General features: G+C 51.2%; 1 protein-coding gene across 1 annotated transcript in view; it reads right to left on the bottom strand.

Moving 5' to 3' along the window:
• Positions 1-36: 36 nt before the first annotated feature.
• Positions 37-16,907, bottom strand: part of LOC119102547 (transcription factor GATA-4) — a 51,309-nt gene continuing 34,438 nt past the window's right edge. The window contains exons 2-7 of the mRNA XM_037225937.1: positions 7,212-8,248; positions 6,045-6,250; positions 5,697-5,839; positions 3,134-3,215; positions 1,761-1,904; positions 37-770 (exon numbers count right to left, since the gene is read on the bottom strand). Coding sequence (XP_037081832.1) covers positions 493-770; positions 1,761-1,904; positions 3,134-3,215; positions 5,697-5,839; positions 6,045-6,250; positions 7,212-7,399 — 1,041 coding nt within the window. The 5' untranslated portion in view covers positions 7,400-8,248 and the 3' untranslated portion in view covers positions 37-492. The remainder of the gene's footprint in view (positions 771-1,760; positions 1,905-3,133; positions 3,216-5,696; positions 5,840-6,044; positions 6,251-7,211; positions 8,249-16,907) is intronic.

The following is a 16,907-nucleotide window of genomic DNA, read 5'->3' as shown; positions in this document are numbered from 1 at the left end:
AAGGTAATGGTAACCTTTGCGTTTCTAACCATTCCATTTGCGCTGCCAAGCGAATATATTTTCCGATGCAGAGAGTGGAGACAATTCAAATCACTTTACCTTAGGCTCTTATTACATCTATCTTGCACGGATATGCTTAGATCAACACGACTACAGATCCCTCCAATGCCAGTGGAGTTCTCTTGGGTTTGAACGAAGTTCAGTAACAGTACGGTAAATGCTTAAACTCAATGACCTAAAATGCACATTGCACAAAACTAACATCATGTTGCAAAGGCCATCTATTGCATCGGAGTTTGTGGCCGGTTCAACCAGCCAATATCAACTATTAAGATCCACACTCAGATCAAATAATATCACTTCCCTGGAAGGCACTGGAAACGACGCAAGAAAACAGTTCCCCACAAGAAATACGTTCAACAATCGCCACACGCCAAAGTGACGTAGGACGACTCCATGGCGCTGACCCTGCCACGAGGCGCAAACTGGCCCTCAGGAAATGTCCCTCACGTCCGTATCAAGCAACTTCCTGAATGTGGAACCGTAGCCGGTGCCGGCAGGCCGATTTGCGAAAGGAAACCTATGGCCGACGTTCGATGATGGAACGACCGCACCGCCCGCCGGCGCGCTCACTGTAGGTGGCAGCATCATTTGCACGCGGCTGTCGCAGGTGGCGCTCGCGACGGCCGGTTTGTAGCCGCCGGAGACCGGAGTCTCCGTCTTCGCGGTCGAGCTTGGTGTGCTCTTCTTGGTGGCGCCGGCGCTGGTCTCTGCAGCGAAAAAGGATCGGTGAGTTGGCAGGAGCTGGACCAATCAAGAAGGCGAGGTGGCGCGGGTAGCCTCCCTCAGAGGCGTGGCTTAGTGCAGCACGCGATAAACACTTCGATTCGCTGGGCTGCAGTATCAGGACCGGTGCTTATCGGACTGGTATTTGACCGCCACCAGCAAGTTTGCAGCTTGAGCCTAGCAAATGCAGCGCAGCGAACAATACCTTCCTGTAACATGTTACCAACTAGCCCCGTCAGGTCTCAGCTCTAGGCTAGCACATTCTACCTAGCACATACGAACCAAATCCATTAGTTACATAGCATGCAACGTGCACTAAACTCGGTACCATAAAATATTATCTGGTTCCTGGCGCAGATTTGACAACATTAAGTTCAGGATAGAATATATCGTGTTTGGTGCTTGGAAGTTACAATAACGAATCTATGCTGATTTTGCAAAATGCTTTATAACTAATGCCACATGCTATTCGTTTTACACTTTGAAATAGTCTGTTCATTTGCCTAGGCGTGCTTTGCTTCCTTACATGGCCATTTTCATTGGGGCAATATGACCTACTGACACGGCATTGCTAGAAATGATCGGCTCATGATTCACCTCGTGAAATTGTCGAAGAATGTGACTCAGCTCATGACTCAAAGCGGCATTTTTCCTAGTGAGCCGACTCAGCTCACGACCCAACCCAAAACGATAACCTTATGCGCCGATTCATGATTCAACTCCAGTCCAACACAAGTTTGGTTCTTACTTGGTAGCCTACAATTAATACTTAACGAAAGCACATGCCTACACAAAACAGATTGAACAACAACCATCGACGCCAAAGATAATAGCGATAAAGAAGAAAGTGGAGGCAAATGAGGAGAAAATAGAAAAAAGAAGAGGAGATCGAGGAGAGGTAGAAAAACGAAGGGCATGGTGGTGATGCAAAACAAAATATAAAAAACTAAATATGATTCAGCTGCTTGACTTGCCGTCTTTCTTCTCTTTGTCTTCATCTTTCTTTTTGCCCTTAGGCTTCCGTTTTCTGGTCTGAATGCCATCCTTTCTCATAGAGAGTGGCCGACGGATCCCATGCAGCTTGAAGTACAGGCCGCAGGCGTTGCACACCGGCTCACCTGGCGATGGGCCGAAATTGTTGTTACACACTGGCTTATGCAGAAACGTCATGGCTGTCGACCACGGGCTTATTCATAAAATGCGTCGTAATTGCCGAAGAGGGACGTCTGAAGGCAATGAATTCATTCAATACCCTTTGAACGCTATCTCCTCCTAAGACACGCGAGGCATTGATCATGATAACGCAGCCTGCATTATTAACAGAACCAAGGCTATCCACAGACCACGCTATGAACAGAACCAAGGGTCCCACAGACCACGCCATGAACAGAACCAAGGGTCCCACAGGCCACGCTATGAACAGAACCAAGGGTCCCACAGACCATGCTATGGACAGAACCAAGGGTCCCACAAACCACGCTATGAACAAAACCAAGGGTCCCACAGACCATGCTATGAACAGAACTACGGGTCCCACAAACCACGCTATGAACATAGCCAAGGGTCCCACAGACCATGCTATGAACAAAACCAAGGGTCTCACGGGCCACGCTATAAACAGAACCAAGGGTCCCACGCTATGAACAGAGCTGAAGAAGGTCCCGGATCATGTGATAAACAGAGAATTGTGTTCCGTCTCAAGGGATCTGAAGACACAAAAGACTACGAGTCCGGCGAGGAGCAGCAGGTGGCGCTGAGGAGCAGCCGAGGAGCGGCTGGTGACGCTGAGGAGCAGCCGAGGAGCGGCTGGTATCATTGAATACTGATGCTAGGTGACGGGCTGACCAATGCCAAAGCCAGGCGCCGCGCCCATCGCTGGCGTCTCCGGGTTACATACGACACTGGCCAACGGGCGCCCATATCGCCTCATGCCCTGGCCAACTAATGACGAGATTGCGTGATCCCCTGTGCGGTGAGTATCCACACAACGCGCTGCCCTCGCCAACGAGTGCGTACACTAGCTGAAGCCTAGACCGACGAGTGCCCACAGAGCGTGATACGCTGACCAACGCGTGCCTACACAGCGTGATACGCTTGCCGAGTGCCCACACAGCGTGATGCGCTGGTCAATGAGTGTCCGCACCGTGTGAAGCGCCGGTCAATGTGCCCACACCGCGTGGTGCGTTGGCCGACGAGTGCCCACACCGTGCGATGGGCTGGTCAATGAGTGCCCACCCCGTGTGAAGCGCCGGTCAATGTGTGCCTATACCGCTAGATGTGCTGTGTAATGAGTGTCCACATGGCCGATGGGCGCAGAGCACCCACACCGCGTGATCGCCGTACTGACCGTCTGCGTTCCGTCGCCACAGCGTTGTCTGCGTGGTGCCGCAGTTGGTGCACATGGAATGGAAACGCCTGGCGAACGGCGACTGAAACACAGGGGTCGAGCCGTGGTGATGAAGGCAAGCCGATGCTTCTACTTCCGCGCACGAAACAGAGGCTGGAGGGTTAAGGCAATGCAGCAAAAAATTTAAGTCACTGCACGGGCTGCTGCCATCAAACATCTAACGGCTAATGATGTCAGACAGGTTCTTAATTGACAGGTTCTGTGCTTCCCAGAACCTGCGGCGGCCTCTGGTGGCTTGACTGTCGGCTCCATTGACAGGTCCTATGATTCATAGTACCTGCGGCGGCCTCTGGTGGCCTCACTGTCCGCTATCCACTGACAGGTCCTATGGTTCACAGTACCTACGGCGGCCTCTGGTGGCATCACTGCGCGCTATCCACTGACACGTCCTTTGATTCATAATACCTGCGGCGGCCTCCGGTGGCCTCAGTGTATGCTATCCACTGACAGGTTCTATGATTTATAGTACCTCCGGTCGCCCAGAACTTAGTGGCCTCACTGTCTGCTATTAGGTTTTGGACGGTCGCCCATGGTACGTTAAACAAAACAACAAAAAAACAACAACAAAGCAACAACAACACTTGCTTAGGCGACGTTAGAACCAGTCATCTATAAACAGAGCTTGACATGACTGGTGACCATTATCAGTGTCATGCATCCTGCCCTGCAAAGCCTTGGGGAACCGTTTCGAGTTAATATATGCGGCTGAAAAGGTGCTTTTTATATTTTTGTTTTTTTTCGTGCTACTATGGCTTTTTAAAGTTTGGCATAACATTGAGATCGGCGCACTGGAAGCACGGTCTTTCGTTGTGCATGGTGGAGCCGATTACGACTCGATTCCGACCTCGAGTTCCGGATCCGCCAGGTAAAACGGCCTTGATTCAGCCCTCACACGTAACACCATAGCCTTTGAAAGGATGAAAGGGGTCATTTTATATGCTTTTTGGGTCCGCCTGCCCCCTCCTCTCCCCTTCCTTCCAACACTGTGCTGCGTCTAAAAGCCGCTTCACGTCACCGGAATGACATGGCAACATCCGCAAGACCCTCAACGTCTATTAAACCATCGTGACTTCACCGTGAGTCACCTTGGGTGCTGATCACAAAATAATGCGTGAATCTCTTCAGTATGACATATTTCAAGGTACTGGATGTTTATCAGCGCCTTCTGGCGTATTATGGACTAAATTTTAATTTGATGAGCATTATACGACAAGTTGACCTGCAATTCCCGTTCAATTATAATTCCAAGTCAGAACATGGCATGATGAAGGAAATACACAGAAGAAAACGATAATAGCTTGGCAATGAAAAACCCATTTTTAAGAAAGCCGCATTGTGTAGGCATTATAAAGGCCCTAAATGGTAATGTAAAGAAAGTTGAGTTATAGCGTCATTATTGGATTCCTATGTTTTTCCAGCACAACAATTTCCCGAATCGACGTCCCCTTCGATTCGTTAGAAGACTCGGTTTTCGGAATCACCCATATTTTCCAGATTGGAAACCACCGTCAAAAGAGCAGTGGTGGCTTGCTGTGCAACTGCGCAGCGCGGATGCACTCCTAGCCGGGCGGAGCGGCGCGGGACGGCGCTGTCTGCAGGCCGGCCTCGTGTGCCACCCAGCGCTCTGTCGGCAGGTCCGGCCGGCGCTGGTGTGCCGGCAGTTTTCGCTCCTCCCGCTCCCCCGCTAGTCCAGAAAGACGACTCAGACGGCTGGAGCCATTGTTTGACAGATGATAACGTCACGCGTACCACCCTTCTCCCCCACACTCAGTGACGTCTCAGCTGCGGCTCACCTAGCAGCGCCAACTTGTCTGGCTAGACGGTCATGCGTGCAATCATTATGAGAGGGTTGCTTTCTCTCACATGGAAGCGTTTGCGCTAACCCGTATAGCTTGAACAGGTTCGAACTAGCAGGTGTGTGTGTGTGTGTGTGTGTGTGTGTGTGTGTGTGTGTGTGTGTGTGTGTGTGTGTGTGTGTGTGTGTGTGTGTGTGTGTGTGTGTGTGTGTGTGTGCGTGCGTGCGTGCGTGCGTGCGTGCGTGCGTGCGTGCGTGCGTGCGTGCGTGCGTGCGTGCGTGCGTGTGTGCGTGCGTGTGTGTGCATGCGTGCGTGCGTGCGTGCGTGCGTGCGTGCGTGCGTGCGTGCGTGCGTGCAATAGACTGATGCTAGATAAACCGACTCACATTCATGCAAATATCTGATTTGGTGATAGGGCATTTCATTATATCGGCTAAGCCCTCAACCCAGCCGATTCTACCGAACAACAATGCCAATGTCAAGGGAAATCAAGGGCGACGTCATGCCTATGTCAACAGGAATCACGGATATTGCTTTACTTAAGCAGAAGCAGACAACACTGCAGAACAACCTTTACGGCATAAGGAGTCACTTTTAACAAATGCAGAACAGATGAAGCATTCATTCTTGTGGGAATCAGACATGACGTCACAAGATGCGAGCTTCTCTTCGTTCTCAGCGGCACACACCTGCACCTGAACACTCACCCCTCGCCTGGCGTTGTACAGGCGAGCTGGCGAAATGCCCTTCCACTTGGGACTGCAGAAGCAGGTGCCACAGAGGAAGTGACCCGTGCCGTCAGGGTAGCAGGACTGGGTCACTGTGCCGCACTGGACACATTCACGAAAGTCTGCAACGGGATATAGCCTCAGTTACAACCATGAAACACCTCACTACGTAGCGCCGTTATAAATCCGCCAGCGTACTTATGTCATATTTATCAAAACCTTGAAGCATGCAGTGTCTCACTACAGTTGTAATCCATTCCGGTCTGGAGCCATAATGAGTTGAGCGCTGAGCGCCAGTAGCAGGCTCCGAGCCGCCTCCCTCCTCACCATAAGCGCCGCGCTGCAGGGTCTGCAGGCCCGTCATGTTGTTGCACGCCCAGGGGTTGACGTTGCCGGCCGGGTAGCTGTAGCCGCCGAAACCTTGCGACATGGTCGGCTGGGTCATCTCGCGACCGGAGCCCAACTTAAAGCCGCCGAAGTTTACCGCCAGGTGTGAGTTGTCGGAGTTGGTCTGTGGCGCCACTGTTTGCCACCTGGAACCGGCGAGGAGCTTGTTACAGGCATGACATCGGTGGTGCGAAGTCACCACCTACCGGGTAAGCCCCGTGTGTGATGCAGAATTGGTACTGTGCGCCGAGGGCATGGGAACAAGTGGTGACATCGCGACATCGCTCGCATGCAAACATTAATACTCGACACCAGCCACCACGTGACGTGATGCGCGTATCAACATCCACTGGCCTGCGAGCATCACGCGGTCGGCATGTCTACGTCCTCTGATCATCAGCACGCTCTCTAGTGTGCACATCCCCACCCCCCTTTCCTAGGTCGGAACATCCACATTGATGTCATTGGGGCTTTACGACGCACTCAGCTGCTGTGGCTACATGGCGTCGCCCGTCTCTCACCCTGGCAGGAATGGAGGATACCACGGGAAATCGAACCCCGCATTTCTTCTGTCCCAGACGCACAGATCAGCCACTACGTTATCAGCACCCTTGGACATCATGCTGTTCTGCAATGGCCGCATTGCAAATAATCTGCTAATATTTGAAGCGTTCTCATCAGGAAGGCAGTGAGAGCTTCCTACTTCTCGAGCTTTCAACAGCTAGGGTCGTACTTCTTCTCGTCGCGCGACCGCAATGAAGAGTGGCGACCCCCCCCCCCCCTCTCTGACCGCGTTGCCGTCACTCCGCTGATCTGCCCCGCACCAGTGTTCAAGTACCCGCTGACCCACCTCTCCGGTTATGAGGCCCGGGCTCCCCAGTGTCCCGCAACTTCACCCCTCGCTGGCACATCTCCTCTCCTCTCCCTCCTCCGGCACACCTCTCCTTCTCCTCCTCGCCCGGCACACCCCTCCTCCTCCCCCGCACCCGGCACACCTCCCTCCTCTCCCTCTCCCGGCGTACCTCCCCTCTTTCCCCTTGCCCGATACACATCCCTTCCTCCCCTCCTCCCACCCGCCCAGCACTCCTCCCGTCGCTCGGCACTCACCCTCCGCTGGCTCCGGCCGCGCCGCCGCCAGCCGGCGCGGTCATTTGCGCACTCTGTGCCGCCATCTGAGAGAACCCGAAGATCTGGTGAGCCGGCGGCACGCAAACAGGGCTGGGGAAGTAGCCGCCGCCGCTGGCGCCGCCCTCCAGGCCGTACCCGCCGGCGTTGTGCACTCCGCCGTGGTACATGGCCGCTGGCTGCAGTCGCCACGAGCCGCGGGCTCGCCGGTGAGACGTGAGCCTCCCCGCGACCGATCAGTGGAGACGTGACCTTCACCGCAGTCGATCGGCAGAGATGTAACCTTCACCGCGGCCGCTCAGTGGAGACGTGACTTTCACTGCAGCCGATCGGCAGAGATGTGACCTTCACCGCAGCCGATCGGCAGAGATGTGACCTTCACCGCGACCGATCAGTGGAGACGTGACCTTCACCGCAGCCGAGCGGCAGAGATGTGACCTTCACCGCAGTCGATTGGCAGAGATGTGACCTTCACCGCGGCCGATCAGCGGAGACGTGAACTTCGCCGCAGCCGATTAGTGAAGACGTGACCTTCACCGCAGTCGATCGGCAGAGATGTGACCTTCACCGCGGCCGATCAGCGGAGACGTGAACTTCGCCATTCCTGATCAGTAGCACTGAGGTGAGCTTCAACACTCCTGATCAATACAGAGGTGAGCATCGCCACTCCTGATTAGCACAGAGGTGAGGTTCACCGCCGCCACTTAGCACAGACGTCAGCTTTATCACATGCCATCGCCAGATGCACGAGGTTTGAGACTTTCAGGTAGTAACACAGTAGCCTTCAAATGCGCAATGAGTAGATACAACCGCACCAGGAGAGCAGAACTTCAGCAGGTGTGTCGTGCGGTGATGTGACTTTGTCACGTCCAGTGTCAAATGACGTAACTTCAAACACATCCGAAATGCGATGGGTGAGTTATGTTGTTCCTGGTACTCTGAGGTGTGAGATTCGTCATATCCATTGAGGATTCACGTAGGTTTTGTTGACTTAATTCACCAGGGTATCTGGATTGCGTCTGAAACAAGAATTTAACGTTAGATCAGCTGACAGGAATATTACATTCTCGGAGGCAAAACCGGCTTTATCCAGTGAGTTTCCCTCTTCTGTCTATAGACCTAGTCATTTCAAGAGCCTGAAAAGTCACAAGGTGTTGACGTCGCGCCCGATAACAGCGGTAGATGTCGCCAGAGTGGCATAGTGTACCGCGGCCACTGGTTAGCTACAGCTACCAAAGATACACGATAAGGGCAAAAATATTGCAAACGCAGAGCTTTGTAACACACCACATTTGTAGAAGCGGGACAGTTGGGTCCATGCCACAAAGAGCAAAAAAAAAGCACTCGGATTTTTGTGCGTATCAACTGAAACCAGGTTGCAGCGGGGTATATAATGACTTCATGTGGTGGACGTCATATGCCGCAATGCTAGACATCATATGCTGCAATGATAGACACCACATGCTGCATAAGATATCTGCTATGGATTTGCGTAGTGAAAGCACAAGCCGCATTTCATGCTATTTTGCAACATTTTAGCTGAAATGGCGCCTGTATCGTGTTGTATTTTTTTGCAAATACATCTTTAAGATTCCCCAATTGAGAGCACAGCTTAGAAGTTTCACCGAATATCCAGCTTACCGCGTCGCAAGCCCGCAAAAGCTATGACATGCGATAAAGCATCATTACATGTTCATGATATATTCGTTTTTACGCGCACATCTCTAATTCTTAATTGTCAATATTCATTCAAAAAATAAGAATGACTATAAGAGGTATGATAGAGTGGAAGGAGGAAAGGAAGTACCCCGTGAGACACTGCACGGATGCCCATTGCATGTTCACTTCAATTATATTGCAGACAGTCTTCTGACTTGGTTGAGACGCATGCACATCTCGCGAATTCAAGTAGCTGTCATGCATCGACATGCCTCAAAGTGCTTAGCCGCGTAACGTGAGATGTTTAGACATCAAGCGAAATGGGCTGTCGTAAACCTGATTAGCATAACTGCATCTCAACGGGTAAGAAAAGTGCAGTTACCGGCTGGACCATAGGCACTGGTTACAGTTAAAATTTCACTCATGGAAGATCGACACAAGAATCAGCAGGACGCGGCGACTGGCCGGGGTAAGCCCGCCGGGCCGGTGGTGTGCCCGCGGGTCTCGGCCCGTCAGCAGCCGCCGGGCGCCGCTCCGTTCCGGCCCGCGTCCTTTCGTATCCGGCCGCCGCGCCGTCTGTTTATTTGGCCGGATCACAGCGGCACGCGGGAGCGGCTGGCAGCCACCCTTGGCCGCCAGCGGTGACCCTCCCACGCGGCCTCCGAGACCAGCTGGCGCCCTGCGCGGGCGCCACCCCTGACTGCTAGTGGTAACCCTTCCACGCGGCCCCGGAGACCAGCCAGCGCCCCTGCGCGGGCACCGCCCCTGGCCGCCAGCGGTGACCCTTCCACGCGGCCCCGGAGACCAGCCATCGCCCCTGCGCGGGCACCGCCCCTCCCCACACGGAGACCCCGCGACTTCCGCTTCTCAACGTTCGCCGGTCTCGTCCTCCGCGCGTCAGGCGGCCAGCTTCGCAGAGACGCGGCGCGTTCGCCGAAAATGTCCTCGTGCCCGGATGCCCTCGTGTTTCGTGCTCGTACCCCTCGCGCGCGCTCCGCAGCCGTCCGTGCAGTCAGTTCTACGCCGTCGGCGACGCGGTGCGCGCGCGCTGGTGGCTCGTCGTCGCGTCGGTGTCGACGCCGCGCGGTTGAGCTCCATCGTCCGCTCCGCCAGCGAATGGGAGAGCCCACGCAGCGCTCCGGCCAGTCGGCTGCTGACGGCTGTTTAAACGCAGGACGGGGCGGGATTATGGCGACGGCTCGCGCGACGCAGGCCGCATACAGAGCCCGCGGGACGGACTCGGTCAGATGCGCCTCGTCGCTGGAACTGGAGGGGAAGGGTACGATGGACTGATGCAGTGCAGAGCTGGAACTGGAGGGGAGGGGTACGACGGACTGATGCAGTGCAGACACTTTGGCGAGCTCCACTTAGAAATGTGGCGACGTTTGCGGGAGACGAATTCGTTTGCAAACGCGTGATTGGGGATGAGGCCCGTTACCTAGCTGAACATGTCTGAGTGTTTTGATAAGATAACGTGTTCAAAACCTGTAAGAACATGATGCAAAGGTAAACGGAAGTCTGCTAGGCCTCATGGGATAAGCTCTGGTTTATGAGGCATGGCCGGCATGTTGAATACGCACCTTTTATTTGTTAATTTTGTTGAATGCGCACCTTTCATTTGTAGTTTTTGCTGCTACACGTTGGTAGTTCCCATTTTCTGTCGTACAGTAGTAAAACTTACTTTTCATTTGGGGCACCCGCCGCCCGCTGAGCTTCGAAAAGAAGGTGAATCAAATTCGAGGAGAGGAGGAAGAGGGAGTTTGGTGGTGTGTTTGTGGTTGGGCTGCGTAATTTGTCACTGCTCAGTGCTCCCAACCTATTTTGCGAAACTATGCCCTGGTCTTATAGTTATACAACTTTATGCCAAGCTGAAAAACCGTCTGGCCCTGCTTTAGCCTAAAACTGAGCACCGCTGTAATGCTTCCACCCATGGAAAGGTAGTGTATGAAAAAGTATGTGCCGTGGAGCTTTTTGTAGCTATTGCTGCACTACCATGCGTATCACGATCAGCCGTCCTAATCATGGCTGAATCGGGTTCAACATGCGGAACAGAGCGCTGCTTAATTTGAGTCACTCTCGGCGCTTGCTTTACGCGGCAGTGTAAAGGGATTTACACCACTCATGCTTGAGCACGGATATACTTTGTGCATTTCTTGCTGGCTGTTGAACGTAATCTAGGGTTGTAGTTATGGCGTGGAACTAGTTGGCGTGGATGGAACGATGGAGTGGTTAAACGCAGTGGCAGCACTCCATTTCAACTTCAGTTCCAAGCAGAAAAAATGTTTCGACGGCAAAACATCAAACGTGGACAACTGCGTCAGTGGCATATCCAATTGAAGGTTTGGCTGAGGAGCAGGACCATTCGCTGCGATAGCTTAGTTGGAGCGGTATCGGGAGCGATAAACATCCGATACGAGGAGTCACGCTATCTCGCAAGCGCAGACAGCGGCCAGCCAGACTCAGCTGGTTGCGCCGACGCATCCGTAATTCAATATCCGTCAATTTGTGAAAGCCGTGCTCGTCGGCTGCAGCACATGGCGCCCGGTTTATTTAGCGGTCCAAGAGAGCACGCCAATACCGCAGCGCGGCAGCCGGGCAGTGTCAGTGGCGCCTGCTAAGTGGTAGCTGACCTCGCATGTGGTCAGATCCTTGCAACTCGGGACTTCTCTCGCGTGAGGTTCCGTTATGACGCCGTCTGGCCAATGTTTTGTAAACTGGTGTCTTACCGGTACGGATTCGCTTGGTTTCGATAAGAGCCTTTTCGACCAGCAATAAGCCTTTCAGGGCTAAGGGATGAAGGGAAGTGGATAACGGTCGTGTATAAATGTATGCGCACATGGGCTCCTTCGCTGAAGCCCAGCCTTCACAGAGACCAGTTTGGGGTATGTGCTCGGCGCTCGGACGGGGCCCCCGTCAGGAGCACCCATAGCACCCATATGTGGCGTACGTGGCTTGCCCCGGATGAACGGGGCGTCGCGCCGATGCAGAATGAAACGAGAATGAAGAAAGAATGGTGGAAACCGGTAGGGACCGCGTGAGAACGTGCCAAGACCTGACATCGTAGAGGTACTACCGAGCTATCTCGCGTCGTGCGTTGCAGTCCACAGGCTGAGTTATGGTTTGTTGTGCCCGTCCTTCAGGCGGAGTGTCTCAAAAGCCGAGTCACGACACGGGTGCCCTGCCTTCCAGCTGAGTTGCCGCGCGTCGAGGAGGACAGTTCAGCACTGCAAGCCTGCCACAGTTGATATCACACAGCGAGGACGGCGAGAGCAGTCTGGTGGCGAAGAGGACAGTTTAGCGCTGCAAGCCTGCCACAGTTGATATCACACAGCAAGGACGGCGAGAGCAGTCTGGTGGCGAAGAGGACAGTTTAGCGCTGCAAGCCTGCCACAGTTGATATCACACAGCAAGGACGGCGAGAGCAGTCTGGTGGCGAAGAGGACAGTTCAGCGCTGCAAGCCTGCCAAAGCTAACATCACACAGCGAGGACGGCGAGATCAGGCGGCTGATCCTGGCCCGCGCAAGGAGCATATGGCTCACCGGGCTGCTTTGTGAGCCACGAAACTGACCCGTACAGACGCCATATACGAATGTAAACACCGACAAGACCACGAGAGCACCTATCAGTTGCTGATCATCGCCCTGTTCCGGTAACAGCTGACTCGGACGGCGACATCTGTTGATACTTTGCGTGCTCAGGTTGCAAAAACGGCAGAAAACTAATTTGCAAGCTATCGCATCGTATAGTAAGAAGATTGTCAGCGTTCTGCAGATATAGCTTCATGATCAGACATAGTTGAATACAATCGGCAGTAAGCATTCTGTAGACCCAACCACATATGAGTTGGATGTCTACTCCGAGTCATTTACTAAAACCATGGACGCTAAGTGAAAAATCACCTTTATTATGATAATTGACGGCATTTGGTGGCGTTGGCATGGTGGTACAACGTTAAGGGTTGTTACGCCTGTGTATAAATGCACGCACGATTATTATCGCTGGCAGCATGTAGAAATAGCGTCGTTGACAACCAATGCAACGATTATATTACTGGTACATAACAAAAAGATTACACCCGAAATAATCTAAACTGCTGCTACAACTATACAGAGTATTCATCGGGAAACCGGCGGACTAAAATTTATGTGCAGCGGGCTTCAGGTGTGGGGTTTCCCAAAACACTCTAAAATATTTTACCATCTTGGTTGCAAAAAGTCCTTTCGAACAGCCGCGTTCTATTATCGCTGCACGAGGGTGTGACAAAAAGGCGTGGGTTTACCAGTGGGATATGTGAGCTGCCAGTAGATTATTCCACCCTTTGTTCAAGCTTATAAATCAGCCCAGCCGTGTACGAGGAGATTTGGCTCAATGAATGGTTCAGTTCATTTACTGTTTGCGACTTTTCTGTGCTTACCCAGTGACGCACTGTGTCAGCAAGGCAAGGACGCCATAATATTGTTGTCACTGCATCAAATATTGATATATCGCTAGGGATGGTACCAATGTTGCACATATGTTGTGATTAGGAATATCTCATTTTTACATAATGATGTAACTCCTCCAACAACACATGCACATACGTTCTGCAAAGATACTTTTCTTTCCCAGGCTCTGCTTGAACCTTATATAATTTACCTGATCGATGGCACGCCAGTACTGCTCGCCGCGGTGTTTGATATTAGCCTGGTTTCGTAAACAAACTCCTTATGTTTACAGTTTCAAAAGCCCTGATTAGGCCCAAATAAATGCCAGATGTCTGGCTCCCGTCACCGTGACTGGGAGTGGCAAGCACGCCAAATAACATTCGCTGCATCTGCGTTGAATTGGGTTGAGAATGGTGAGCACACCCTTGCAAATTCCATAAGAAAACATGCCTATGACATGGGGATTGTAAGTCTTAAACGACTTGTCATTTGATGACAAACAATTCAGCACTTTTTGTACGTTACCGTAGAACGGGAAACGCTGTTGAAGTTGAAAGATACTTTGGCCACCCAGCTGCAAACTTGTGCTACATACGACGAAACGTGATTAAAATTTGTACCGTGGTGCATTGCTAGCATCTGGACAATACCCATATTATACATGAGCCCGATAATATTCAATGAGCATCATTAATCCCAAAAGTAATACCAACGGCAGTCCAAATTGCTACATGGCAACAAACTCGCATACGATTGCCGCAAAGCACGTCTTTTTTTCGTTGTCAACCAGCCATCCGAAAATATGTGCAGCACAGTCAAGTGTATTTCCGCCTTCCATTTCCTCTCCTCGCTTTCTTGTAAAAAGCATCGGGTGCAATACGTTAAATACGAAAAACCTCCCGCGTTACTTTAATATTGATTAAACTGCCTCTCTAAAAACTTATTTACAACGTGTGTTTCACGAGTAAATAACGAAAGGACGAAGTAATTAGATGGACAGCAACAACAGCTAGGTAGCCCGCTATCAATCATGCCAGAAGTTAGTCACTTTTTGAGCTCCATTGTTTTTTTGAACCAGCTCGGTCATTATTGGGACACAAGCCCCATGCGCGTCGGTCTCGGTTTTAACAAAATTTTGAAATTGGTCGGAACTGACGCTGCTTCTGTAGACGTTCATTTTTCATTTCCCAATATGTATGTGAAGTGTCTACAACCAGATAAAGATACATTCAGGCATAAAATAAGTTGCTCGTTGGAAGCGAGCGTACTTCCTAAAAATCATCCGATGGCCTCGGCACTGTTTGATTCATAAGTGCGCCAAAAAAGGGCCAAAAATTGGTTATTAGCAACTTTTTTAACTCTTCCTTGAATATCACAGCCTGTGTTTTGACCCAGGAGAAAATGCAGCATGAAAACTACGCGGAATTGTAGTCCAGATAACTACGATAAATAGGTACTAGAAGTGGAGTTTCGGTATGGCTTCAGTATCCACATATTCCAGCTGACATATTCTTTTAGCTTATAGTAATAGTTGGAGCTTCGTTCTAAGTTGTCAAATATGTATGTTTCGACACATGAGCACTGCACAGGACATGAACATCACAACTTTTCCTTGTGTTGAGGATTTAGAGAGTATTGGGTAAAAGAAAAAGGCAGTTGTCAATAGCCATTTTTTATCCACGTGCATAACTAAGACACCTTTAACTGACGCACTTTTAAGGGTGGGAAACATGCCCCAAATGGGGTTGAAGAAGATTGGGATAAAAGCTCAATCGGATAAATTTGAATAAAATTACAACTATTGTATATATATATATATATATATATATATATATATATATATATATATACCATTAATAACAACAGTCGACAGGCATAAGGGCGGAAGCGAAATAAGTCGACAGACAGAACATTGACAGAAGTAGTGGTCAACTCGGGTATATATACTCGGGAAAACACAAGCATTAAAAGTGATTCAAAACAGGAAAGTCATCAGGATTGGCGCCTGCTATCAAGGGCAGATAAAACTGTGGCCACGGTGAGAGGCAGATGGGACTCAATGGAACTGGATGGGACGGGACGGGAGAGGACGGAACCGTATGGGACCAGGTCACATCAGAAGGGACCATGAGAACATCAATATGGAACCGGATCGAATGGAACAGGATGAGAACAGATGGGACCACACAAACGGACGTGGGGACGGGACGGGACTAGACCGACCCGGAAGACACCAGACGGGGCTACGCGTGATGAACGCGATCAGACAGCATCGAACGTCACCTGACCTGTTCGAAAGGAACCGAACGGGACAGAACGGAACCAGACGGGACCAGACGGGACCAGACGGGACCCAACACAGCTGGACGGAACTGGATGGAGCGGAACGCGATCAGATCGGATTGGACGAAGCATGATGCTAACGGACGGGACAGGACGGAACCAGACGAATTTCACCTGCAACCGGGTAACTGGTTAAATATCCTTCGCTCGGGTGGGGGTCAGTTTGACCTCCTGGGATCTCAGAAACTGAGAGAGCTAGAGACGTCAAATTTACAGGGTGTGTTGATATGTACGTGAACTCACTTAAGTCAAAACTTGGGGTTCTTAGGGTATGACATTCGGCTCGAACAAGGCCAAACAAGATCAAGTTCTACATTGGTATTTTAAGTGCCCCAGCACCTAGGGACCTGTTCTTAACAAAAGATCACTGGTGCCCATTTAAGGTCAATGACCTTGTTTTATCTTTCGGAGGTCATGGAGACCAAAATCATAAACGACTGCTCAGAGTTGTGCATTTGAATAAGCGTCAAAGATGGCGCCAGGTAATATGTTTCTAAAAACCAAATGTCGACCTGGGTCGTTTTAGGCCAGTGACCCATCCTGACCTTTCAGAAGCCTATGGAAGCAGCATAATGCGGCTACTGTCAAAATGAATACCATAAACTACCTCATGCAGCAAACTCTAGCGCAAGAAAACAAGTTGGTTTTGACCTAAATCTGAGCTTTATACTTGACCCTAGGTCAATGTTATTTGTTCCATAAGTTGTTGTGTTGCCTAAGACTCTATATCAGAGGTGTATTGCTTCATCTAACATCCCGTTGTTGCATCAAATTGAACGTTGGCCTAGGTATCGTCCTTGCTGAATCCATGGCCTGACTGTCATCCCTCGTTAGGTCAGTGACATTACAAAGTTAATATAAATTTGTGCTGCCATGCGAATTGTTGTTTAACTGTCTACAGCTGTGCAAAATTTGCGTGGTTACGCCGCGCCGTTCGGAAACCATTCCGGAAAAATCTTTGGGGGAGGGGCAAATTAACCCTCCATCCGAGCGCGTGTTAAGGAAGTCTTTGGTAAAAGCTGCTACCTAAACTGTCCAAGCTGCTATCTAAATAAGGCACTGAAGTAAATGTCTCAACTGTATCGCAACATCACCTAGCTCCCGTCGATTGCGTGGCGGCGCGCGACTCCGGTATCCTCCGCGTTGTACGCTGGAGGACAGTGTCTGTTGTGCGACTGTGTCGGCAGTACGCCTACGTGTACGTTGTGAAAACCTAAAAACGTCTACATTGTGTGGACCCGCTCCGGGCAC

The sequence above is a fragment of the Pollicipes pollicipes genome, unplaced genomic scaffold, assembly GCF_011947565.3.
Source record: "Pollicipes pollicipes isolate AB1234 unplaced genomic scaffold, Ppol_2.1 Scaffold_5724;HRSCAF=6776_pilon_pilon_pilon, whole genome shotgun sequence".
Classification (NCBI taxonomy): domain Eukaryota; kingdom Metazoa; phylum Arthropoda; class Thecostraca; order Pollicipedomorpha; family Pollicipedidae; genus Pollicipes; species Pollicipes pollicipes.
Note: the sequence above shows the minus strand (reverse complement) of the source record. Positions and strands in the feature narration are given on the sequence as shown.